Genomic DNA, 27,054 nt, shown 5'->3' on the forward strand with positions numbered 1-27,054 from the left:
TTCCAATTAATACATTTTAATTAAAGTGGCTCCCTGCATGGTGGTTTGGGTGCATTTCCGATCTTATATCACTGTGTTCCATGACCTTCATTAATGTCAGTTACATTTCAGTTATAATAACAATCCCTCAGTCAACAGCTACACAATTAATTATTTCCATTCATGATGTTACATTATATAAATTTATAAAGCTTCAAGTGAGGAACTCAAACTATTATTCCGGAGCCCTGTCCGCATCCTGAAGCGAATGCAACCTGTGTCTGCGCGTGCACATGACATCATTTTGAGCATCTGCGCATGCGCGAGTGGCGAAACCCAGAAGTAACGCGCTCAGTTACTAACGGGACGCCGCAGAGCACAACCTGAAAATGCTCAACCCGAAGCTACTTCATCCCGAGGTATGACTGTACTCCATTCCAAATGACAGAATCTCTGCAGCGTTCTTATCACAGCTGCCATATTCTTTTCCTTCCAGCAAGAGATTTGTGGCCCAATTAAATTTTATCTTAGAGTACCTTCCGTCAGTAGAACACACAAATATAATTTTCCATGATTCTAATACTCTAACTCCCCATGTGAGTTCGCTGGTGCGAGGTAAGGGTGTTCATGCAGCTGAATCTCGTTCCGCACACCAAGCATTTGTACGGCTTTTCTCCGGTATGGATCCGGTAGTGCCTTGTGAGGCTTGCGGCAACGCTGAAGCTCCTTCCACACTCGGAGCACCGATATGGCTTCTCGCCCGTGTGGATTCTCTGGTGTCTTGTGCGGGTTGTGCTCTCGGCGAAGCTCCTTCCGCATTCCAAGCACTTGTACGGCTTCTCCCCAGTGTGGATTCTCTGGTGCGACGTCAAGCTTATGTTCGTCCTGAAGCTCTTGCCGCACTCGGAGCATCGGTAGGGCTTCTCGCCGGTGTGGGTCCTCTGATGGGAGACCAGGTTCGTTCGTTGGCTGAAGCGCTTTCCGCACTCTGAGCACGTGTACGGCTTCTCCCCGGTATGGATCCTGTAGTGCCTTCTCAGGGTTGTGCTCAGAGTGAAGCTCTTGCCGCACTCCGCACACACATATGGTTTCTCCCCCGTGTGGATCCTGTGGTGTGTCTCTAGGCTTGTGCTCTTGGTGAAGCTCTTTCCACACTCGGCACATCTATACAGTTTCTCCCCTGTGTGGATTCTCTGATGTGCTCTAATGCCCGCTTTGCCAGTTGCGCCATCTTCATGTAACGGAATATTATTCCTTTTGCTTGCTTGGCAACACTCTTCATGCACTCGGATTTCTGAGCAGTCACAGCTCTGTAAATCAACAAGCTTCCTCTTTGTTTCAGTTTTCCTGCTCTGCTGCTCACACGCTTCTCTGTTTCCTCTCCCGCCCCCTGGAGGAACAGAAAGAGAAAACTGGTAAGAAATGGATCTTTCAAATCAGGAAAGAAACCCTACTAACTGTGGCATTCATTAAACAGTAAGGGGTTGGTTTTCAAGAAGCTTTTACTGTTTAAAGTGGTACAATACTTCTCGTAGACAGTGGCGGAGCTTCATGCTCCAGCACTGGGGGGCGGAAAGCAGGTGGGAGCAGGGCTGATGCGTGTCCCGGGGGTGTGGCATGCCACCCACGGGGCGTGGCGCATGTCCTGGGGGCGTGGTGCGCTGCCTGTGGGGCGTGGCACCCAGCATGGGCGGGGAGGCAGACGCAATGGCACCCCACCAGGATCACACTGCCGGGGGCACTGCGCTCCCCCCGCACTCCTCTTCCTCCGCCAGTGCTTGTAGTGTAAAGTGCAGACGGGCCCTCACTCCGTAAGGTGGTACCTTGGTTCTCAAATGCCTTGGTACTCAAACAACTTGGAACCCAAACACTGCAAACCCAGAAATAAGTGTTCCTGTTTGCAAACTTTTTTCGGAAGCCAAACGTGCTCCTTTTTGAGTGTTACGCTAAGGTCTGTCTGTTTTTGCTATTTATTTTGCGTTTTTGTTTTTGTGGCTCTTTTGTTTTTGTGACTGTGTGGAACCCAGTTCAGCTACTGATTGACTGATTGTGTGACTGCAGTACATTGTTTGTTGCTTTTATTTTATGGAACAATGGTCTTGTTAGATAGTAAAATCCATGTTAAATTGCTGTTTTAGGGGTTGTTTTAAAAAGTCTGGAACAGATTAATCCATTTTGCATTACTTTCTATGGGAAAGCGTGCCTTGGTTTTGGAACACTTTGGTTTTGGAACAGACTTCCAGAACTGATTAAGTTTGAGAACCAAGTTACCACTGTACTAGCAACTAAGCTTACAGTCTAGGCCATAAGATGTGCAGAAGGCAAAGAGGGTTGCTTACTCAAGGAGACCAGATTCCCATAACTCTCCTCCATGACCTCCCTATGCAGACATTTTTGGCTTGGATCCAGCAGAGCCCACTCCTCCTCTGTGAAATGCACGGCCACCTCTTCAAATGTCACCACACCCTGAAAGGAGAGAAGGAAAATATTTTCTTCCCATGGGCAATGTTAAGAATCCAGCAATGAAGTTAAAAAAGGTGGAGGTACCTAAAATTTCCCCTGTAAGATCTAAGGTGCATTCAAAAAACTTCCAAGTAGACAGTCTCTGAAAGCATCAATAGGAGTATAGCATCAATAGGAGTATAGCATCTAGATCAAGGGAAGTAATAGTGCCACTGTATTCTGCTCTGGTCAGACCTCACCTGGAGTACTGTGTACAGTTCTGGGCACCACAGTTCAAGAAGGACACTGACAAACTGGAACGTGTCCAGAGGAGGGCAACCAAAATGGTCAAAGGCCTGGAAACGATGCCTTATGAGGAACGGCTAAGGGAGCTGGGCATGCTTAGCCTGGAGAAGAGGAGGTTAAGGGGTGATATGATAGCCATGTTCAAATATATAAAAGGATGTCACCTAGAGGAGGGAGAAAGGTTGTTTTCTGCTGCTCCAGAGAAGCGGACACGGAGCAATGGATCAAACTATGAGAAAGAAGATTCCACCTAAACATTAGGAAGAACTTCCTGACAGTAAGAGCTGTTCGACAGTGGAATTTGCTGCCAAGGAGTGTGGTGGAGTCTCCTTCTTTGGACGTCTTTAAGCAGAGGCTTGACAACCATATGTCAGGAGTGCTCTGATGGTGTTTCCTGCTTGACAGGGGGTTGGACTCGATGACCCTTGTGGTCTCTTCCAACTCTATGATTCTATGATTCTATACATCACAAAGGATGCCCAGTCTTTGCTGCCACCCCCCTCGGCCAATCTCTGCCATCGGTCAGGGATTATTTGGCTGTGATTCCTGCATTGCATTTCTATGAATGTGTCCCTGAAAGCAATTCTTCTCGTACCTGATCCATGGACTGCACATCAACTGCTTTAGCTCTATCCCAAAGAGGGGAAGAACCAGAATGAGCCTCCAAGATCATTTCACCACCTGAGAGGAAGAAAAAAAAGCAGACAGGTTCTGCAGACATCTGATCCCGTTAGCTGCCTGGGCTCATTCAAGAAGTTGCCAAGAAGTTGATAAGGCTCATTACTGAGTTATTTGGAGTTCGACAGCTTGCTCCCCCTCCCAGGCTGAGAGAAAGATGGGGAAAAGTGGAAACTTATTGGGACAGTGTGACTTTTGTAGCTGTAAAACAATGGAGATTTTCTGAAACAGCAATGGGACACCAGCACTACCCAAGGCATGCAGGGGAACAACAACAATTGACAAAAGATAGACATAATAAATTACAAGGATGGGAAGAAATATTACAGGCACACAGGAAGGAGGGAGTTTGAATGCTTCATCTGTAGGTGCAGAAATTATTCAATGCGTCAGTACGAATGGAAGTCGTTAAAACTGCAGGTGCGATATAAGAGGTTGGTACACTGTGGTCTAAACCACAGAGCCTGGGACTTGCCGATCAGAAGGTCGGCGGTTCGAATCCCTGCGATGGGGTGAGCTCCCCTTGCTCGGTCTCTGCTCCTGCCAACCTAGCAGTTCGAAAGCACGTCAAAGTGCAAGTAGATAAATAGGTACCGCTCCGGCGGGAAGGTAAACAGCGTTTCCGTGCGCTGCTCTGGTTCTCCAGAAGCAGCTTAGTCATGCTGGCCACATGACCCGGAAGCTGTACGCCAGCTCCCTCGGCCAATAAAGCAAGATGAGTGCCGCAACCCCAGAGTCAGTCATGACTGGACCTAATGGTCAGGGGTCCCTTTACCTTTACCTGGAATGGAGCGTGACTGAAATTTATAAGACTTTGGAACACAGACAGAAAGGGAAACCATTAATTCTAGCATGCAGAGGGCCACCTAAATTGTATAATTTGGCATCTCAATGACTGGTATTTTTAATTGCATTATAATTTGGCATTGTTATAATGAGGCTGTTATTGGATTGGATTGTTGTAAATGAGAACTAGTAAAAATTATTATCAAAAAAACAACAAATGAAGAGGTGCTCTCATTTATCCATCCCAAATGTCTATAACAATCTGGAAAAAAGGGAGGACCCGGCAGTGGCTAACACCGTCAAGGGACAGATCAGGCTGGAATTGATCCCTATTAATCCTTACCTGGGGGGGAGGCGTCTCCATCACCCTCTTCCACAACCCACCTGAGCCACGGCCTCTGTGTGGGATCCAGGGGAGCCTTCTTGGTCTTGGGGACCAGTTTGGACTCTCCCACCTCCTAAAACAGCAGGCAGAAAAAGGGAAAGAGGAGTTAGGCAAAGCATGTGAGGTTTGCAAAGGGACGAGAAAGAAACTTTTACAAGTGCTGGGTATTTCAAGATTGCACTCGTGTCTTGTTACGTAAGACACGGATAACCAGGTAGGGCCTGGGTGGTGGCAGCGAGAAATAAAGTGGTGGCACAGGGTACATTCTTTCACCTTTGGTGGATGTGCCCAAGGATTAAGACCTTCTGGGAAATGATCTATAATGAAATGAAAAAGGTATTTAAATATACCTTCCTGAAGAAACCAGAGGCCTTTCTCCTGGGCATGGTCGGCCAACTGGTGTTAAAGGAGGATAGAACTTTCTTTATGTATGCCACAACAGCAGCAAGAATACTCATCGCGCAGTACTGGAAGACACAAGAACTACCCACTCTGGAAGAATGGCAGATGAAGGTGATGGACTACATGGAATTGGCAAAAATGACTGGCAGAATCAGAGACCAGGGAGAAGAGACGGTGGAAGAAGATTGGAAGAAATTTAAAGACTATTTACAGAAATATTATAAGATTAATGAATGTTAGAATGACATCGGATGGAGGTTAAAAGGTTATTAGCAACAATGCGGTGAAGGAGTATGGAAAATTTGAGGGTTAAAAGATGTAAAACTAAAGGTTTAATACATCAAGATATTAAGATAAAGATTAAGACACATTAAGATATTAAGACAAAGATTAAGATAAGATAGAGGGAAGGGATTTGCTGATTAAATATTTGAACTGGAATACAGTGAGGGGAGGTGTGGGGAAGTCTGGGAAATAAGCAAATGCAAGGAATATTATGAAAATGGAACTGTTCTTATTTGTTTTTCTTTTCATTTTTGTATTTTTGTATTTTTCTTTTATTTTTTCTATGTAAAAGTCTTAATAAAAATATTATAAAAAAAAAAAATAAACACACACACAAAAAAAAGTGGTGGCACAGGGATCAATAGACGGTGAAATGTCCGGGGACCCTGTGTGATCGCCACAGAGACAGCGGCGGGATTCGATAAGCCTAAGAGCCTGTGAGGGAAGCAATACGCCTGGAGAGGGGAAAGTAGTCTCAACAGCCCCCTCCATTTACAGCCCCATGGAGATATGGAGCTCAGCCCCTCCGATCTTGAGGGGGTCGAGGAGACCTGGCGGCAAGTCATACGGTTCCGTGGGCAGCCTCCTGACCCAGCACAGCCTGGTGGGATGTTGCCCTGGGCAATGCAGCGTCATGAGCGGCCACACAGACCAGTGCAGCCTGGCAGGCAACTGTCTCATCGGGAGAAGGCCTGGGCAGCTTCCTCCCGACGCAGCAATCGTCACACATGCAATACGCATGCTGCTGTTGCTTCTTCGGGGCACCTGGTTAGCCATTGTCTAGGACTCGTTCGCCCCGTGTGGTCCTCTCCCTACCTGAGCAGTAGGTCTAGCAGCCATTTCCGACCCGCCGTAAAGAGATGTTTTCAAGAGCATCAGTGATGTCGTCTCGTTCTCTGTGAGATGGTGGTGGGAAGAAACACTGAAATTGTTGGGAAGCACCCTGAGATCTACAGGTGAAAGGTAGTATACAAATGTAATAATTTTTAAAAATTGTGCATTAATGAACTCTGCATAAGGCTGGATACAATACAGTGGTATCTTGGGTTACATACGCTTCAGGTTACAGACTCTGCTAGCCCAGAAATAGTACCTCGGGTTAAGAACTTTGCTTCAGGATGAGAACAGAAATCGGGCTCTGGCGGCGCGGCGGCAGCAGGAGGCCCCATTAGCTAAAGTGGTGCTTCAGGTTAAGAAGAGTTTCAGGTTAAGAACAGACCTCCGGAATGAATTACCGTATTTTTCGCTCTATACGACGTACCCGACCATAGGACACACCTTGTTTTAGAGGGGGAGAACAAGAAAAAAAAAATCTCCCCCTCTCTGCGCAGCGCCTCTTCAGCAAAGCGGCAGGAGAAACGGAGCCCCTTCCATGTCTCCTCCCGCTTAGCTGAAGGGGCACCTACCCAGATAGTCTTGGGTTCCTTTTGCTGAAGCCTGGAGAGCAAGACTCTCCAGGCTTCAGCGAAAGGAACCCAAAGCCTCCGGAGCGCGGCAGGAGCGCTCCCACTGCGCTTCGGAGGCTTCGCATTGCTATCGCTGAAGCCAAGGAGCCTGCATTCGCTCCGTAAGGCACACACATTTCCCCTTAATTTTTGGAGGGGGAAATGTGTGTCTTATAGAGCGAAAAATACGGTAAGTTCTAAACCAGAGGTACCACTGTAATCTGTAAATCTGATGGTTTTGAGGAAGCTCATGTACAAACTCATGTACAAATTACGTACTTAACCCGAGGTACCACGGTATAAATAAAATCATACCTTGGGTTGCAGCTGCTTCAGGTTGTGTTTTTTCGGGTTACAGACCGCCGAAACCCGGAAGTACGAGAACGGGTTACTTCCGGGTTTCAGCGGTCGTGCATGCGCAAAAGCGCTAAATCGCGCTTTTTGCATGCGAAGAAGCACCGAATCACAACCCAAGCGTGCGCTGACGCACAGACGCGGGTTGCGAACACTTCGGGTTGTGAACGTGCACCCCGCACGGATCACGTTCGCAACCCGAGAGTCCACTGTAATATAAATATAAATAATATAAATAATATAAAAATAAAATTATTATTTATATCCTGCCCATCTGCCCGGGTTTCCCCAGCCACACTGGGTGGCTCCCAACAAAATACTAAAAACACGAAAAAAACATCAGAAACTTCCCTAAGTAGCGTGGTGCTCATAATGCCAAGGTTGCAGGTTTGATCCACGTACTGGACACCTGCATATTCCTGCATCGCAGGGGGTTAGACTGGATGACCCTCGGGTCCCTTGCAACTCTATGACCCCTCTGCAAAAATACACAGTGCGAAGCATATAAACAGCTCATTACAAGCCATTTCCACAAACTCACAGAGCTTGATTTGCCATTCTAATAATGATGGTGTTTTCTCCTCCCTCCAATTCTTTGCTGTGGAAATGGCAAAATTGACAGCAATCATTAGAGGCCATTCAAATCAGAGAATAATTAAAGAGTGGAATGGAGTGAAGGAATACATGAAAAAAAAATAAGTTTCCGGAACTGGAATATTAATAGATAATGTGTAAAACGTGCAGGGGTAAGGAAGGAAATAATAAAAGAATCAACTGAATAACTATTAAATTACAACAACACAACAAGATGGAAGAAGTAAAAAATACTGAGATCACACATGGGTGAAGGGGAGTGGGAGGGTATAGGGGAATTTATAAAGAATTCTAATATAATATTTCTAATTGCGTTGCAAAGGGAAGTCTATGGCAATTAAAGGTAAAGGTACCCCTGCCTGTACGGGCCAGTCTTGACAGACTCTAGGGTTGCGCGCTCATCTCGCTTAAGAGGCCGGGAGCTGGCGCCATCCGAAGACACTTCCGGGTCACGTGGCCAGCATGACAAAGCTGCTCTGGCGAGCCAGAGCCGCACACGGAAACGCCGTTTACCTTCCCACTATAAAGTGGTACCTATTTATCTACTTGCACTTAGGGGTGCTTTCAAACTGCTAGGTGGGCAGGAGCTGGGACCGAATGACGGGAGCTCACCCCGCCGCGGGGATTCGAACCGCTGACCTAACGATCAGCAAGTCCTAGGCACTGAGGTTTTACCCACAGCGCCACCCGCGTCCCGTAATTGGTAATTGCATACCTATGGCAATTAGGTATATTTTAATTTAGTCAGCTATATAATAGGCTTACATTAAGAAACGAATGTGGATTTTGAATTTGAAGTTTGTAATTCTTTTTCGGTTTTGGAATAAAGTGTTGCTTTTTTTTAAAAAAAAGGTAAATTGGAAAAAATAAAATAAAATAAAATAAACAGCTCATTACGTTCTAGGCGCCCACAAAAGGAGAGACCCAGTGGTCTTGGAGCTGTTCATGTAGGAATTTCTCCTGGGAATGTGTAGAATCATAGAATTATAGAGCTGGAAGGGCCCCGGTCATCTAGTCCAACCCCCTTGCAACGAAGGAAACACAACCTCTCACAATTCCAGCAACTTACGAAGAAAGGAATCCTCTCTTACCCAGCAAAACGCCCCGACTTCGAATCTCCTGGGCGACGCCAACGGAGAGCAGCTTCAGACAGGGATTGTGTGGGGCGTTCTCCAACTCGAAGGAACCAGCGGCGCCCCCCAGGACTGGGCCTTGCACCTGAAACAGAAGCAAGGATCCCATGGAGGCAACAGGTTAAGAGGAACAATCCATGCGGGGGGGGGGGGGTAGTCGTCAAGAAAGGAACCGAAAACGAAAACAGCCAGTATCACAATGCCATCATACAGCTCTATGGTATGATTGCATTTGGAATTCTGTGGATAGTTCTGGTCGCCTCGCCTAGGAAAGGGTACTGTTGAGTTGGAAGTGGTTCAGAAAAGGATCAAGATGGTGGGGGCAACACTCCCCCCCCCCATGGGGAAAGGTGGCAGATTCTAGAGCTTTTTAGTTTAGCAACAAGGTAAGTAAGGGGCAACATGGTATATGTTTTTAAATTATGCAATGGCATGGAGAAAATAATAATAATAATAATAATAATAATAATAATAATAATAATAAATTCCCTTCCCAGCCGAAGCCAGGCTCAGAGCGACTAACAACAGTAATAATAACACAGTTTACATAAAATCATAATCATTTAATTGAAACACATTCTAAAATCAATTCATTCTAAAATCAATTCAGATTCAAATTAATGGCAGCCATTGGGCTGGAGTTCGATGAGGATTACAAAAGGAAGGGGTCAGACTGTGCCTTGGCCAAAGGCCTGGTGGAACAGCTCTGTCTTGCAGGCCCTGCGGAAAGATGTCAAGTCCCACAAGGCCCTAGTCTCTTGTGACAGAGCATTCCACCAGATCGGGGCCACGGCCGAAAAAGCCCTGGCTCTGGTCGAGGCCAGCCTAACCTCCCTGTGGCCCGGGACCTCCAAGATGTTTTTATTTGAAGTCCATAAGGTCCTCCGTGGGACATACCAGGAGAGGCGGTCCCGTAGGTACGAGGGTCCTAGGCCGTATAGGGCTTTAAAATGGGAACGGAACATTTATTTCTCCCTCTCTCGTAACGCTAGAAATTGTGGACACCCCAGGAAGCTGAATGTTGGAAGATTCAGGACAGATAAAATGAAGGACTTTGTCACACAGTATGAAGCTAAACTATGAAGGAGCGTCTCCACCCCCATCGTTCAGCTGGGCACGTTGGAATATACCGTATTTTTTGCTCTATAAGACTCACTTTTTCCCTTCTAAAAAGTAAGGGGAAATGTGTGTGCGTCTTATGGAGCGAATGCAGGCTGCGCAGCTATCCCAGAAGCCAGAACAGCAAGAGGGATTGCTGCCTTCACTGCACAGCGATCCTTCTTGCTGTTCTGGCTTGTGAGATTCAGAATATTTTTTTTCTTGTTTTCCTCCTCCAAAAACTGGGTGCGTCTTGTGGTCTGGTGCGTCTTATAGAGCGAAAAATATGGTAATCTTCCTGCATACATTTTCCAACTCTCCAAACTCCTTGGATGAAAATACTCTCACCTGTTTCTCCTCTTCCTGCCTCTTCTCTTCCACCTGGCTCAGGAGGAAGCCTTCTGCCAGGGCCACCGCCTGCGAACTGGTCTCCGCTCCACACTCCCTGACCCAGTTCTCCATCTCCGGGGGGAGGACAGCCAGGAACTGCTCCAGAATCACCAGGTCCAGCATCTGGGCCTTGGTGAGCCTTTCCGGCTTCAGCCACTGGCGGCAAAGGCCATGGAGTTGGCTGCAAACCTCTCGGGGGCCCTCAGCCTCCTGGTAGCAGAATTCCCTGAACCGCTGGTGCCAAAGGTCTGAGCTGGTATCTGCCTTATCCGGGATCTCCTGCACAGTCCCTTCCCAGCATCTCCCACTGCATCCAGACTGCATGGGGTGAGGGTCTTTTTCTGCTTGCTCTCCTGCCCGGCTTGGCACTTCCATTGTGGAACTGAAGGAAGAGGCAACGTCTCAATCCTACAAGGGCATTTTCTGCTGCCAATCTGAGCTTCTCCTGCAGGAAAGAAAGCAAACCCCCCAAAGAATCAGGGAAGGCCACTGGCCAGGTGATTTTGCACTGTTCCCTTCCCCTAGAAGCATTTACCTATCGCTCTCTTCTCACCACAGGGACTCGGGTGGCGCTCTGGTGTAAAAACCACAGAACCTAGGACTTGCCGATCAGAAGGTCGGCGCTTTGAATCCCCGCAACGGGGTGAGCTCCCCTTGCTCGGTCCCTGCTCCTGCCAACCTAGCAATTTGAAAGCATGTCAAAGTGCAAGTAGATAAATAGGTACTGCTCCGGCGGGAAGGTAAACGGCGTTTCCGTGCGCTGCTCTGGCTAGCCAGAAGCGGCTTAGTCATGCTGGCCACATGACCCGGAAGCTGTCTGTGGACAAACGCCGGTTCCCTCGGCCTATAGAGCAAGATGAGCACCGCAACCCCAGAGTCGTCCGCAACTGGACCTAACGGTCAGGGGTCCCTTTACCTTTACCTCTTCTCACCAGGTGTGTTTTCTTCAGTGTATACGTATTCATCCATCATATGGATGAATATTTTAAAATATTCATCCATATGATGAACCCTTTGCAATTCAGAAGCTGACCCAGTGCGCTAAGAACCCTCAATAAGTGCAATAACTATATCCCGCCCCCCCGCTCTGCATTTGATTCCTGCCACTGACTTAGGGACAGAGGAAGCTGCCTTCTACTGAGTCAGACCATTGCACCATCTGCCTTAGTAATGGCTGGCAGCAACAGCTCTTCAGGGTTCCAGGGGATCTTCCCAGCCTTTGGAAATGGCGGAAATGACTGGCAGAATCCGAGACCAGGGAGAAGAGTCGGTGGAAGAAGACTGGAAAAAATTCAAAGTATATTTACAGAAATATTGCAAAATTAATGAATGTTAGAAGAATGCTGGAATGAAGTTATATGGTTTTAGCAGAAATGTTATAAAGAATTAAGTAGAAACTGATTGTTAATGGGCCAAAGTGGAAAATTTAAAGTTAGATTGTGTTAATTATAAAACAAAAAACTGAGAAAGAGGGAAAGGATTTGCTGAAATAGCTAATTGAACTAGAATACAAAAAAGGGAGGTGTGAGGAGGTCGAGGAAACAAGTAAATGAAAGGTAAAGATATGGAAATATTGGATGTGTTTTTAAATGTTTTTGTTTTTTCTGTTGTTTAGATGTATTCTTTTTTGTTTTTGTTTTTATTTTTGATGTATTATGTGTTAAACATTTTATTGTTGTTGTTTTTTTCCTTTTTTCTTTGTAACTGTTAAACTTTTAATAAATATTTTTTTTAAAAAAAGGATATTCCCAGCCTTTTCCAGACTGGAACCTTCTCTTGCATGCAAAGCAGGTGTTATAGACACTGAGCTGCAACTTGACACAACAGGGCTTCCCATCAACCCTTTTTTGCCACAGATGCCGGGAGAAAGAGAACTCTGATCTGTGTGCCCAGAGAGGTCACTTTGGTGCCGCTAATGCCACAGTTTGACTTCACCCCCAGAGGCGCACTCGAGACAGATGGATGCTTGAATGTTTCTGAGCACAATTAAAAATGTTGGTGCTGACTTAAAACCCTAAATGGCCTCAGCCCAGTATACTTGAAGGAGCTTCTCAACGCCCCTCGTTCTGCCAGGACACTGAGGTCCAGCACCAAGGGCCTTCTAGTGGTTCCCTCATTACGAGAAGTGAGGTTACAGGGAACCAGGCAGAGGGCCTTCTCGGTGGTGGCGCCCGCCCTGTGGAACACCCTCCCGTCAGATGTCAAGGAAATAAACAACTATCTGTCTTTTAGAAGACATCTGAAGGCAACCCTTTTTAGGGAAGTTTTCAATGTTTGATGCTTTAACATGTTTTTAATATTCTGTTGGGAGCTGCCCAGAGTGGCTGGGGGAACCTGGCCAGTTGGGAGGGGTATGAATAAATCATCATCATCATCATCATCTCTTCATTCTAAGGTCCCGGGGCAGGTTACAACATTAAAGCACAATATTGAGAACAGTTTTAAAGCCAGGCCCCTGAGGTTAGACCATACCATGTCAAAACGCACGCAGGGTCCAGGAACTCTGTGCATTCACAGAGGAGCCACAGAATGACGGGAATTGCGCTCCCTAGGAAACCTACACCTGGGGAGTGGAGTTTGGAGGGTGGTGGGATCCTCCTGCCCTCTCCACATCCCCCCCCCCCGTTCTCTGGGAGCATCAAGAGCCTTTCAGGGGCTTCTGTGGACCAGCTGCATGCAAAACTCCAGAACCATAAAATAAAATAAAAAATTAAATACCAGTTGCATGGGGAGGGGAGGACAAACTGCTAGCTCCTGACCAGGACAGTCCTCCCGCCTCTCCCCCCCCCCCCCGACTGGCAGCGGCTCCCCCCCTGCCCCGCACATAGCTTTGCTCAGAGTCTTGCCCCCCTCCCCAAACTTTTAGCAGGAAGGGAATCCTGGGAACCTTATTGTGTTCTGTGCAGCCGTGGCTCGCCCCCACCCCAAATGCATGCATGCAATTGCATGCGTGCACCCACCCATACATGGACCCCCCCTCCACATCACATCTCCTTACCTCTCTGCAAAAACCCCCTCTCCCCACCGTCCCAAAATTGGAGGAGGAAGTGGCTCCCCGACCCGCAAACAGGGGCCTCTCTAGGAATGCAAAACTAGCCAGTCTCTGTCTCCCTGCATTATTATTTTTTTAAAGGCCACCAGGAGTCGTCGTGGGGATTGGCGAGGTTTCGAGGAAGGTGGGGCTTTGCGCTGCATTGCAACGCTTTCTTTCCCTGCCCGCAACCCTCCCTCTTCAAGACAGGCTGCCTGCTCCACAGGGTTGTTGTTTTCGCCTTTACGCACCGTTATGCTCTAAAGGTCCGTATAGTAAAAGCTATGGTTTTCCCAGTAGTGATGTATGGAAGTGAGAGCTGGACCATAAAGAAGGCTGATGACCGAAGAATGGATGCTTTTGAATTATGGTGCTGGAGGAGACTCTTGAGAGTCCCATGGACTGCAAGAAGATCCAACCTCTCCATTCTGAAGGAAATCAGCCCTGAGTGCTCACTGGAAGGACAGATCCTGAAGCTGAGGCTCCAATACTTTGGCCACCTCATGAGAAGAGAAGACTCACTGGAAAAGACCCTGATGTTGGGAAAGATGGAGAGCACAAGGAGAAGAGGACGACAGAGGACGAGATGGTTAGACAGTGTTCTCGAAGCTACAAACATGAGTTTGACCAAACTGCGGGAGACAGTGGAAGACAGGAGTGCCTGGCGTGCTCTGGTCCAGGGGGTCACGAAGAGTCGGACACGACTGAACGACTAAACAACAACAACATGCTCCCGGGAGCCGCACAGAGGGGAAATGTAGGAGCAAATGGCAAATGGCCTTCAATGCTCCTGTGCTTGGAGTGCTGTTCCATTTGGGAACATGGACTCCCACCCCCCAAAAAATCCAGAAGGGGGTCATAGAAAAACTAGCAAAATTTCTGGGTTGCTAGAGCCCGCCTTCTCATGCAGGGGAAGCCCCTAACTCACTGAGGGTTTGAGACCCATCGGCAACCCTCACCTGGTTTAGCCGGCCCATTTCCTAAGATGTGGCTGCTTCTGACCGTTTCTAGGAGCCACAGGTGCGAGCCATTGGAGCCAACTCCTGGGGAGGTTCCGTTCCCCTCCCCCCCCCCAGTGAAATATTTGAGGGGGCCAGCCCTCCCCCCAAGCTGATGGGCTTTGCCATTCAAATGGTGTGCACCATATCATGTGATCAATTGTGTGGGGGGGTTCACGTGAGTCGTCCCCCCCCATATTTTATTCAAGTTGCAGTGGCGTAGCGTGGGGGGTGCAGGGGGGGCCGGCCGCACCATCTGGGGGGGTGCACTCGCACTCACAGCTCTCTGCCCCTACTAAAATCCACAGGTTAGGGGGCGCAAATTACTTGCCCTGGGTGCTGACAGCCCACGCTACGCCACTGTCAAGTTGACATCCCTGGTGAGAGCTGAGTGGGGGACCAGAAGGGCCATGATGTGCCCCTCGCCCATCAGGTGTCAAGGAAATAAACAAAGATCTGACGTTTAGAAGACATCTGAAGGCAGCCCTGTGGAGGGAAGTTTTTAATGTGTGATCCTTTATTATGCTTTTGTTGGAAGATACCCAGAGTGGCTGGGGCAACCCAGTCTGTTGGGGTGGGTACAAATTTTATCACCATCATGATCATATTTTGGTTGCCCTTTTGTCAAGCTTTTCCAACTCTGCTCCATGGAAGGCGAGGTCAACTAGTTTCATGTCTCATCCACCCCACCCAATAACAATACAGAAATAATAATAATTTTTACCGCGCCCATCTGGCTGGGTTTCCCCACCCACTCTGGGAGGCTTCCAAAGGTAAAGGCACAGGTAAAGGTAAAGGACCCCTGACAGTTAAGTCCAGTCATGGCCGACTCTGGGGTTGCGGCGCTCATCTTGCTTTATTGGCCGAGGGAGCCGGTGTACAGCTTCTGGGTCATGTGGCCAGCATGACTAAACCGCTTCTGGCGAAACCAAAGCAGCACACGGAAACGCCGTTTAGCTTCCTGCCAGAGTGGTACCTATTTATCTACTTGCACTTTGATGTGCTTTCAAACGGCTAAGTTGGCAGGAGCCGGGACTGAGCAATGGGAGCTCACCCCATTGCAGGGATTTGAACCACCGACCTTCCTATCGGCAAGCCCTAGGCTCAGTTGTTTAGCAGCTCCCAACAGAATATTAAAACACGATAAAACATCAAACATTAAAAACTTCCCTCAACAGGACTGCCTTCAGATGTCTTCCCAAAGTCAGATAGTTGCTTATCTCCTTGACATCTGATGGAAGGGTGTTCCACAGGGCAGGCACCACTACCGAGAAGGCCCTCTGCCTGGTTCCATGTAACTTTGCTTCTTGCAGTGAGGGAACTGCCAGAAGGCCCTCAGCGCTGGACCTCAGTGTCCAGGCTGAGTGATGGGGGTGGAGATGCTCCTTCAGATATACTGGGCAAAGGCCGTTTAGGGCTTTAAAGGTCAGCACCAAGACTTTGAATTGTGATCGGAAACCTACTGGGAACCAATGTAGGCCTTTCAGAACCGATATTATATGGTCTCAGTGTCCGCTCCCAGTCACCTGTCTAGCTGCCGCATTCTGGATTAGTTGTAGTTTCCAAGTCACCTTCAAAGGTAGAGCACATTGCGGTAGTCCAAACATGTCCCTCCCTTATCGGTCTCTACAGCCACAGCAAGCACTGTGACCTTTGAATAGCTCGACTTCATTCCCAAAGGCACAGTCCTCCAATGTCTCCCAAGACAGTTGGATGCCAACCAGTAATAAACATGTTAGTCTTTGAATTGCCACAGGACTCTTTGTTGTTTAAAGATGTAGGAAGGTGATCCAGCCCACAGTGAGGGGTAACTGAGTGCATCGGGCAAAGCCTATAAAGATGATATTGACACTCCCAACTCCCTTCAGCCTTTGTTACCAAAGTCGCTTTAAAAATGCAGACAGAGCCCAGAGAGGAATTCTGATTAACACTGTACTGAGTCAAACTGAGCAAAAACAGCATATAATTTGAGGAGAAAGGAACAAGGGAAGTTTTGACTCTTTTAGGTCAGGACTTGTAAGTAGGAGGAAGACATTCAACTAAACACAGAGAGGGAAAACTGTCTCAGACTATACAGCCAGTGTCTCTGACTTGATATAAGATACAGCAGAATTGTAGCTAGGGTCAGAAAATGAATGTCATTCTTGATATCTGTTTCCCAAAGTGTTCAAAATTAATAAATGCATATGACTCATACAAAAAAATTAATAACTACACAACCAATCAGAGAATGTGTAACCTCAGTGAAGATAATGCAATACTATCTGATCTCTAAGCAGCAGCAGCACCCCTCTTAGCTAATGTTTAACCCTTAACAGAATTAACCCTTACCTGGCAAACTGTATGATCCCTGCTGCTGCACTGCCAATACCCCTGACCACTGGGCATGCTGTGACTGGGGTGGGGAGGGGAGATGTACTTCAGCAACATCTTTGGGGGGGGGGGGGGACAAAGTTAAATTACAGAGAGCAAAGCGAACACAACATTGCTAACAAAATATTTGTAACATATCCAAGACAAATTACAGCCACCACAAATACTGCTCTACTTTACATGAGAAGAATTGGGAGGTCAGAATTCTATGGCAGAACACATGTGTTGCGAACATAATCGTAGAGTTTGAGGTGTCGGGGTGGGGGCTTCGTAAGCCGTCTAAATCCAACCCCGTGCTCGAGGCAAGACATCTTGAGCCAAGGCACCCCCCCCCCCAAATATTGGGTAAACTGGACTTTGCTGGCAGGCCTCAGGTCTAATCTTCTATGTCCTAGATAGCAGGGCTTGGAAATTCTCCAGAGCCGTTTCCAGAGGAGACTATGAAAGGTGAGACTTTGGAGCTGTGATCCACGCTCCTACGCCCACAAAGGGACACCGTTGCAGATACCGACCCGTAGCCTTTGGCTTCCCCAGCCTGGCGACTCCATTGATTTCCAAGCATTTTGCCATCGGTCATCTGCTGTCCTTCAGACCAGCTCAATCTGTGTATGTGGAGAAGCCAGCCTTAAATCTCTTAGCCACCAAGAAGAAGAAGAAGACTTTGGATTTGATATCCTGCCTTTCACTCCCTTTAAGGAGTCTCAAAGCGTCTAACATTCTCCTTTCCCTTCCTCCCCCACAACAAACACTCTGTGAGGTGAGTGGGGCTGAGAGACTTCAGAGAAGTGTGACTGGCCCAAGGTCACCCAGCAGCTGCATGTGGAGGAGCGGAGATGCAAACCCGGTTCCCCAGATTAGGAGACTACCGCTCTTAACCACTGCACCACACTGGCTCCTTCAGCACCAACAGGCCTGCCCTTCTAGAAGTTGCCTACTCCGTTTCTAATAATACCCTGTCCTGCGTTAGTAAGACCTACATCTCTTCAAGTGTGGCAGCAGCTGCCCTTGGGAACTCCCTGCCTATTGATATCAGGCAGGACACTTTACTGTACACCGCCCAGAGTGACTAGGGAAACCCAGACAGATGGGCAGGGTATAAGTAAGACAATTATTACTCTTTTTGGTGCCTGCTAAAAATGTTTCTGTTTAGGCAAGTTTATAAAGCTGATGCGGGTTTTAATCTGTTTTTGTCTATTGCTATTTTTTAGAAAGCTTAGAAGCGTAACTGTCAACCGTCCCTTATTTGGCGGGAAAGTCCCTTATCCCAGCGCCGTGTCCCGCTGCTGTCCCTTATTGATGATGTCCCTTAAATTTCCCGGGTTTCAAAGGAAGCAGCTCCTCTCCCTCCCTCTCTGCCAGCCAGGGAGGAGGGAGGCTCCAATTGTGGTGCTTGGCTGCGTTGCTCACCCAATAAGGAGTCTAAGAACGACTGGGGGGTGGAGCTTGCATGCCTTGTGCCGATCAAATCGGCCGCATTGCCTGGGGACTCGCCTTTGCTCAGCGCTTCCCAGCGGAGAGGTGACGCTGGTTTTCCTTGCTGCATCCCCTTTGCCGTGTTGCTGCGCTGTGGGAACCACTGCTTGAGGCTTTGCTTGGCTGCTGGCTGGGCTTTCTGCCTTTGGCTCGGAGGGGCTCAGAAGTTGAACACACCTGTGCTCTGAAAATCCCTTATTTTGGCTGCTGGTCCCTTATTTTCGAGGCTGCTGGCCCCTTATTTTCAAATCTGTAAATTGTCAGCTATGTTTAGAATTATAGTTGTTAATTTTTCTTAAGTGATAATTTTAATGTTTTATCTTCTTTTTTTAAACAACAACAACACACAACTCCTAGGCTTTTTACAAAGCGGTGTATAAATGGTAAGGAATAAAAGAAAGCTACATGTCTAAGCTACATGTCCTCATCACAATCATGTGGAAGCGATTCCTGCAACTTGACCGTGTTGTGGTTGGTGAAGAAGCTGTTTCACCTTTGTTGGCCTTGGGCTGACCATCTAACCACTCACTGGCGGTGTGCCCAGATCTTTGTGTTTTGAGAGTGAGGAATTCTCTCCATCCACAGTTAATAAATTCATAGAATCATAGTTCTTCTGTAGAGTTGGAAGGGATCCGAATGGTCATCTGTTCCAGTCCTCTGCAATTCATAACATTCCATCCTGTTCTGGGGCAACCCAGTCCAATGGGCGGGATACAAATAATAAAGTTGTTGTTGTTGTTGACCTCTTCATATTGACCTGTCACAATATCCGTTGTTCTCTCAAAACCCTGCAGCCAAGCTCCTGGTTCCAGCCAAGCAGGAACCACTGTCATGCCATGACAACGTCACATTAAAGGATTCATGGCATTGTAGAGAACGAGTTCCAATATCATAGCTAGAAAACAGCTAATTGCTGAAAGATACATTTCTCCCTCTCTTTCTGATTAAAGGCTACTTGTAAGAATCCACCTATCCCTCCGGTGGCTTGGCTAGAATATTAACCAGGAGGACAGATTTATTTGATAAAATGGACAGGGGGGAAAGCATAACAAAACAAAAGTCATTCAGGTTTTTCTACATTTTCACCAAGCTTAGGTTTCTCCCCTTCATGGATTCTCTCTTAAAACCAGAGAAACTCCACTCTGCTTGTAATACGTTGCCTCCATGTGAATCACTGGAGAGGAAAGTCATCCTCATATCTTTCTCATGTGCCTTCCGCATCCCAAAGATGCCTCTATCCTTCTCAGGATGCCCTCCCTTTGTGCACTCTCTGATGTCTAATAAGGTTTATCTTCTGGCTGAAACTCTTCCCACACTCTGGGCATTCGTAGGGTTTCTCCCCCGTGTGGATTCTCTGATGGTAAGTGAAGTTGGTGAGTTGGCTGAAGCCCTTCCCGCACTCGGCACATTTGTACGGCTTCTCTCCGGTGTGGATTCTCTGATGGGCACTAAGGCTTGAGCCGTCACTGAACCTCTTCCCGCACTCTGAGCACCGATACGGTTTCTCCCCTGTATGTACCCTCCGATGCCTCGCAAGGTTTATCTTCTGGCTGAAGGTCTTCTCGCACTCAGAGCACTCGTACGGTTTCTCCCCTGTGTGGATTCTCCGATGTTCATTAAGGTTTGAGCAATGGCTGAAGCTTTTCCCGCACTCGGGGCATTGGTATGGTTTCCCTCTAGAGTGAAGTCTCTGGTGGTACGCAAAGCTGGTGGTCTGGCTGAAGCTCTTCCCGCACTCAGAGCATTTGTAGGGTTTCTCCCCTGTGTGGATTCTCTGATGATCATTGAGGCTTGAGCTGTGGCTGAAGCTCTTTCCACACTCGGGGCATTGGTAGGGTTTCTCTTTCGCGTGTGCTCTTTGATGCCTGGTGAGATTTATCTTCTGACGGAAGCTATTCCCACATTCGGAGCATGTGTACGGTTTCTCCCCCGTGTGGATTCTCTGATGTATTTTCAGGGTTGTGCTCTGACTGAAGCTCTTCCCACATGCCAAGCACTCATGGGGTTTATCCCTCGTGTGCACTCTCTGATGTCGCGTAAGGTTCATCTTCTGGCTGAAGCTCTTCCCGCACTCAGAGCATTTAAACGGCTTCTCTCCCGTGTGGATCCGTTGGTGCCGAGTCAGGTTTGTGCTTCGGTTGAAGCTCTTCCCGCACTCTGAGCATATCAAGAGCGTCTCCCCTTCATGGATCACCTGATCTGTGCTAAAGATAGACGGCTTTGAACACAGAGTCTCTCCTTTTTCTCTTTTGTGATACACTTGTGGGAGTGGGATTTCTTGGGAACAGACAGAATTCATCTTCCCTGGCTGTTCTGAGCAGCGAGCCTTACACAGAGAGTTCAGATTCCCGTAATTCTCCTCCATGACTTCCCTGTGCAGAGCTCTCTGGGCCGGATCCAGCAGAGCCCACTCCTCCTCCGCGAAATGCACAGCCACCTCCTCAAAGGTCACCGGGCCCTGAAAGACAAAGGAAACAGGTTGTCCTACTGGATAACACAAGAATTCGGGGGGGAAAACAGTAAAAGGTGGAGGAGAAGTTCTCCTGTAGGATCTGGAGGCTGGTCAGTGGTAGTCAAAAGTCTTCTGAACAGGCAGTTTTCAAGAGCATAAGAACGTGCTGGATCAGGCCAATGGCTCATAAAGCCCAGCATCCTGTTCTCGCAGTGGCCAACTAGGTGCCTCAAACAGTGGGGTAGGAGAGCTGAAACTAATGCCAAACTATTTCACATCTAGCAACCAATGTGCCCTTTGGGTTTCAGATGGGTAAAGATAAAGGGACCCCTGACCATTAGGTCCAGTTGTGGCCGACTCTGGGGTTGCGGCGCTCATCTCGCTTTATTGGCCGAGGGAGCCGGCGTACAGCTTCCGGGTCATGTGGCCAGTATGACAAAGCCGCTTCTGGCGAACCAGAGCAGCGCATTGAAATGCCGTTTACCTTCCCGCAGGAGCGGTACCTATTTATCTACTTACACTTTGTGCTTTCAAACTGCTAGGTTGGCAGGAGCAGGGACCGAGCAACAGGAGCTCACCCTGTCGCAGGGATTCGAACCTCCGACCTTCTGATCGGCAAGTCCTAGGCTCTGTGGTTTAACCCACAGCGCCACCCGCGATGGGTAGACAAGTCTAAAACGCTCGGGACACAATTTCATGGCCCTCCAGTGGCTACGGTGGCGCATTATCCTGAAGTAATGTATTCGGCATTAACTCTGGGAGAGCGTACTCGATTCTGACCCAACTAAGCCTCCTGGCATATATTGTGCTCATGTCTATGCGCAGTACCTGGGAACGCAAGCTCAGCATAAGTGGGGCGGTTGCCTGTAAATGGAATTAAACAAACAAATCTCTGCAATGATGACCTGATCCGGTGGAGAGTGTGCCACTTCCATTTCCACTCGGGCAGGAAGAGAATGAAGTCCTTTTGCCATCCCAACACCTGGGGAAGAGAAAGGATGTGAGAATGCGGCGCTTGGCCTTTTCTTCTAGAAAATCCATAAATTTGGCACTTCAGTTTGTGGGCTGAAGTAAAACCTGTCTCCACGTTTACTTTGGGCCTAGTTCAAGATGGCTGCTTTAGATTTTGGGCCTTGCGCCTCCAGGCCTCTGGAATCTGTAGCTAGCTAAAATCAGGCCCCCAGCATTATGGGGCCGGATCCAAAATGCTGATCCTACTTAGAGGAAGGAAATGAACGCATCCGAATTGAGCCACATTCACAATATACATTGAGAGCGGCATTAAACCGCTTTAAACAGCTTTAAACCACTTTAAACAGCTTTAAACCGCTTTAAACAGCTTCCCGCAAAGGGTTCTGGGAACTGTAGCTGAAGGGTGCTGTGAGTTGTTAGGATGCCCTCACGGCACTACAATTCCCGGAGTACCCTGTATAGACGGATGGAATTCCACTCTGGGAATTGTAGCTCCGTGACGGGAAGGGGAAGTCTCCGAACCAATCTCAGCACCGTACTGAACTACAGTTCCCATAATTCTTTGAGGGAAGCCATGACTGTGCAAAGTGGTATCACAGCACTTTAAATGTTAGGATGTGAATGTGCCCTTAGGCGGGTCCATGAACTTCAATGGGTCTACTCTGAGTAGGATTAGCACCCAATACAAGTCTATGGTGTCGAGGTTCTGCATCCTGAAAACTATTTTGTCGTGGTTTGAGAAGGGTTTCCCTGAGGAGTGATGCTCCTGGTCATTTACGGACATTAACTGTAAGCCTGTAAGAACAGTTTTAATTGTTCTCAATAGTTTTTGTGTATTTAATTTCATCTTGTACATGGCCTCAGGCTGGGAAGCGGTTTATTAACTTTTAAAATAAAATATGTGAACCCAAAGTCCCCAAAAAATAAGAGCGGGGGGGGGGGGGGGAGACTGATTTTGATCCATGAAATGAAATGCTACATGTATTTTTTAAAAAACAACCTTTTATTCATTTTCAATTTATGAGATTTATATAACCACCATCCACAGAAAGAGCATTTTTCAAAATTACTGTTTATCAAATTTGTATAACACCCTTCATCTGTAGATATTGGAGGGGGGTGATTTGCAGCATTAAAAAACAGGACAAAACCACAAAATACAGAGAGAATAATAGAATCGTAGCGATGGAAGGGACCGCAAAGGTCATCTACCCAAACCCCCAGCCGTACAGCCCCCTCACCTAACTCCCTCCCCAATCCCACCCCTCTGGCCAACTTGAAATATGCCCCCTTGATTCTTACCTCCGTCAGCCTTTTGCTGGCTACCCCCTAACACTGACCTCAGTCCAGTGTCCGATGGGGTTTCTTCTACCACAGAGAAATCTGCTATGGCTGAAGTCTTCTCCACCTGAAATGGAACACCAGGTAGAGAAGATACAGGTGAGGCGCTTTGCTTCTAAGACTCCTTGAATCCCTAGAGATTTCTAAATCTTTGTGGTTGTCTGTCCGTCTCGGAGCCCAATTCCAAGTGCTGGCCTGGGACCTATAAAGCGTGGGGACCCCAATCTCTCCCGGAACGCCTCCCCCTATACCAGACCCTTCAATCACCTGCCATCTGCAACCACCAAGATTGAACCCTCTCACCTGCTTCTCCTCTCCCTGCTTCTTCCCCTCTGCCTGGCTCAGGAGGAAGCCTTCTGCCAGGGCCACCGCCTGGGAGCTGGTCTCAGCTCCACACTCCCTGACCCAGTTCTCCATCTCCGGGGGGAGGACAGCCAGGAACTGCTCCAGGACCACCAGGTCCAGCATCTGGGCCTTCGTGTGCCTTTCCGGCTTCAGCCACAGACGGTAAAAGTGATGGAGGCGGCTGCAGACCTCTCTGGGACCCTTGGCTTCCTGGTAGCAAAACTCCTTGAAGTGCAGGCGTTGAGCATCCAGGTGGGCATTTTTCCCACCTAGGGTCTTCTGCCCTGTTTTCTCCCATAATGCCCCGCTGCTTCCAGCCTGGGTGGCCCTAGGGTCCTTCCCTGATGCCTCGTTGCCCGAGGAGATTCCTGGCACCTCCATTTTCTTTCTGTGCTCAGAAAGGTCCCTCAAATACCTTCATGCACGAAAGGTTCTTTTCATTCCCAAGGCAAGGAGGATGCAAGGGATTTAGTGGCTGGCTTTACAGGGCAGTCTGTTCCAAACTGCTTTCTCTGGGAAATACTTCACAGGCGAAAGGGAATCGGCTTGAGCTTCTACCTGAAAGGGGGGCAAAACAAGGAAAACACCGGGAGTTCAGAAAGAGCCATGAAATCATAATACAGTGGTACCTTGGGTTACAGACGCTTCAGGTTACAGACGCTTCAGGTTACAGATGCTTCAGGTTACAGACTCCGCTAACCCACAAATAGTACCTCGGGTTAAGAACTTTGCTTCAGGATGAGAACAGAAATCGTGCTCTGGCGGCGCGGCAACAGCAGGAGGCCCCATTAGCTAAAGTGGTGCTTCAGGTTAAAAACAGTTTCAGGTTAAACAGACCTCCAGAATGAATTAAGTTCTTTACCAGAGGTACCACTGTAATCATAATCATAATTTATTTATACTGCACCCATCTGGCTGGGTTTTCCCAGCCACTCTGGGTGGCTCCCAACAGAATATTAAAAATGGAATAAAAATCAAACATTAATAACTTCCCTAAACAGGGCTGCCTTCAGATGTCTTCTAAAAGTCAGATACAGTGGTACCTCGGGTTAAGAACTTAATTCGTTCTGGAGGTCTGCTCTTAACCTGAAACTGTTCTTAACCTGAGGTACCACTTTAGCCAATGGGGCCTCCCGCTGCCGCCGCCGCCGCCCGATTTCTGTTCTCATCCTGAAGCAAAGTTCTTAACCCAAGGTACTATTTCTGGGTTAGCGGAGTCTGTAACCTGAAGCGTCTGCAACCTGAAGCGTCTGTAACCCGAAGTGCCACTGTAGTTGTTTATTTCCTTGACATCTGATGGGAGGGCGTTCCACAGGGCAGGTGCCACCACCAAGAAGGCCCTCTGCCTGTGTCCTCCTCAGTCAGAAATATTCCCTTCGTCGTTATTGTCTGATGTCGCTGTTAATAGCCAAAATTTGACAAGGATGACAAGAAATGAACACGAGGATTCCTGACCAAAGGGGTCTAATTTAGCATTCTGTTGTCACAGAGTCCAACCAAAGGTCTTAGGCAGGATTCAACCACCAAACCTGAAAGAACTAAACGGGGAATCAGGGAAGGTTGGACTGAAGGCAGCGAAGGCTAAAGTAATGGTTGAAGAAGAGAACGATATATGCAATTAGAAAATAAAGAACCAGTGCAAGTCAAAGGATACATCAATTTAGGACAAAGAACAGGGAAGAGAAAATCAACCAGAGGAGGAATAAAACAATTGGGGGAGTCCTTTGCGAAAACTGAGATCATGACGAAAAGAAAAACAACAACACTTCATTAGACTTGAAAGCTGAAGTGTTCAATGCATGCATATAATCTATTTATCATTCATTCATTCATTTCAGCAGCAAGGCCCACGTGGGTACAGGAAGCAGACAGCAGAGAACCATGGAGAGAACTCAAAGAGGCATCTATCCGAAGACAGATGTGAGATGCAGAAGAGGAAAGACTATTTCTTTAAGACGTCTGGCCTGATGAAGAAGAAGAAGAGGAGTTTGGATTTGATATCCCGCTTTATCACTACCCGAAGGAGTCTCAAAGCAGCTAACACTCTCCTTTCCCTTCCTCCCCCACAACAAACACTCTGTGAGGTGAGTGGGGCTGAGAGACTTCAGAGAAGTGTGACTGGCCAAGGTCACCCAGCAGCTGCATGTGGAGGAGCGGGGAAGCGAACCCGGTTCACCAGATTACGAGTCCACCGCTCTTAACCATTACACTACACTGGCGAGCCCTGCGTAACTCAAAAGTTCTGCAAAGTCCAAGGAGGGCATTGTTTCCCTGGACCTGGTTCCACCAGTCTGCTCTCCCTGCCAGAGCGCAGGCCTGTCACACTATAGATAGCAACCCATTTATCCTGGGACGGCACACAGGGAGCTATAGATCCCTTATGTACGGAGCCCAGAGCACCGGAGTGCATTGAACTCAGAATTGCCCACACCAGCGGCTCTCCTGGGTTTCAGACTCGGGGCTCGCTCCCCCAGCCCTACCTAGAAAGGTCACCAGGGATTGGACCTGGGAACCTTCTGCATGCCAAGCAGGCATTTCCCCCACTTCAGCCAGGGGCCCCCTTCCTTATGACGCCAGCACTGCAGAGGGTTAGACTGGATGACCCTGCGAGGTCCCTTCCAACGCTGCAAGTCTGTGATCCTAATTGCACCGCAAGGACCAAGCGGCTCAACAGTACATATGTGGTGGAGGTGTGAGGAAATTATGAAATTTTGGATAGTAGTACATGAAGAACTAATGAAGATGTTGAAAATATCAATAACAAAGAAACCAGAGTCATATCTCCTTGGATTGATAGATGATGAGATACGGGGGGGGGGGGGGGGATAATTTTTCTACATGCAAGTACAGCTGTTAGAATAGTGATTGCTGATAGGTGGAAGTCACAAACTATACCCACAAAGGAGGAATGGATTTGTAAACTAAATGTATATTTAATTTTGGCAAAATTAACTGCTATAATAAGAAATCAGTCGAATCAAAAATTTAAAAAGGAGTGGAAATGTTTTGATGAATATATGGCAAAATCTTGCTCAAAAAAAGATATGTTAATATGCCTAGATTAAAATGTGAAGTACTGGATGGAAAAAAAATGAGTAAGGAAAGATAATAAGAATATAGAGATGATTTGAGAAGGTTGTAGAATGCAAAGGTTATTGTAAATTGTATAATGTGGGGGAAATCGAGTGGGGGCGGAGGGAAGTGGGAGGAAGGAGAAAATAATAATATGATGGATGGAGGAAATAGAAATGTAAATGTATGGGGAGGAAATGGTATTGGCTTTGGTACATCTGTATTGTAATGTAATATGTGAAAACCGTCTTTGGGCTCCAAAGGAGGGGAATCTCTCCCCGCCTCTTTGATCTTAGCTTGGCGTGGGGGGTGGCAGCAGGCAGAGAAAGAGGGGGGCGGACTTCTGCATGCAAGATTCCTGGGATGCACCCCTCCCCACTTCCACCCAGAGCCCCCACCACAATACCTCCACCCCACACTCACCCAGGAGCGCAAACCCTCCTCACTTTCCCAAACGATGCCTGGGAGCGGAGGGGGTGCGAGCAGGAAGTGATCTGCAGAGGGAGATCCCTTCAAGGGGGGGGGGTGTCTTTAACTCCGCCCTCCCCCAAGTCGCAAGGGAAGGAACAGAAGGAGAGCCCCGCGCCAGAGAGCAACGGCGCCCCTATGCGCCCCCAGCTGCAAAGTCCTCTTGCAGGCGCGGCTTTTGCAAAGGGATCCCGGGGGTGGGCGGCGGGGGCGATCGGGGGCAAGCCCTCTGTGTGTGCGTCCGCGGCGAGG

The 27,054-nt window shown here is 48.0% G+C and overlaps 2 protein-coding genes and 2 long non-coding RNA genes across 10 annotated transcripts in view; all 4 read right to left on the reverse strand.

Annotated features, from left to right (window-relative positions):
• On the reverse strand, positions 1-26,853 carry LOC310670359 (zinc finger protein 213-like). Of its 7 annotated transcripts, none has more exons than XM_083425589.1 (8): positions 26,758-26,853; positions 23,221-23,820; positions 8,748-8,874; positions 6,080-6,159; positions 4,535-4,649; positions 3,323-3,408; positions 2,319-2,445; positions 1-1,369 (listed from the first exon to the last, which is right to left on the reverse strand). In XM_083425589.1, the coding sequence occupies exons 2-8, from the start codon at positions 23,641-23,643 to the stop codon at positions 564-566; spliced, it is 1,764 nt and encodes a 587-aa protein (XP_083281715.1). In that variant the 5' UTR covers positions 23,644-23,820; positions 26,758-26,853; the 3' UTR covers positions 1-563. The 7 variants fall into 7 exon arrangements, with proteins under 7 accessions (XP_083281715.1, XP_083281711.1, XP_083281716.1 ...); XM_083425585.1 differs by having other exon boundaries at positions 6,080-6,213; XM_083425590.1 differs by lacking the exons at positions 23,221-23,820; positions 26,758-26,853 and adding exons at positions 10,236-10,722; positions 13,276-13,401.
• The window catches only part of LOC310671203, a 62,311-nt gene that overhangs the window by 12,228 nt on the left and 23,029 nt on the right, over positions 1-27,054 (reverse strand). The window contains exon 2 of the long non-coding RNA XR_014507891.1: positions 24,306-24,530. This is a non-coding gene — a long non-coding RNA (uncharacterized lncRNA). The remainder of the gene's footprint in view (positions 1-24,305; positions 24,531-27,054) is intronic.
• On the reverse strand, positions 17,774-20,463 carry LOC310670743 (uncharacterized protein). The gene has a single exon (XM_083426467.1). The coding sequence runs from the start codon at positions 20,449-20,451 to the stop codon at positions 19,396-19,398; it is 1,056 nt and encodes a 351-aa protein (XP_083282593.1). The 5' UTR covers positions 20,452-20,463; the 3' UTR covers positions 17,774-19,395.
• Positions 20,474-22,971, reverse strand: LOC310671066. The gene is made up of 3 exons (XR_014507737.1): positions 22,879-22,971; positions 21,510-21,586; positions 20,474-20,610 (listed from the first exon to the last, which is right to left on the reverse strand). It is a non-coding gene; the product is annotated as an uncharacterized lncRNA (long non-coding RNA).

The sequence above is a fragment of the Podarcis tiliguerta genome (genome assembly GCF_965153285.1).
Source record: "Podarcis tiliguerta genome assembly, chromosome: 2".
In the NCBI taxonomy this organism is placed as follows: Eukaryota; Metazoa; Chordata; class Lepidosauria; order Squamata; family Lacertidae; genus Podarcis; species Podarcis tiliguerta.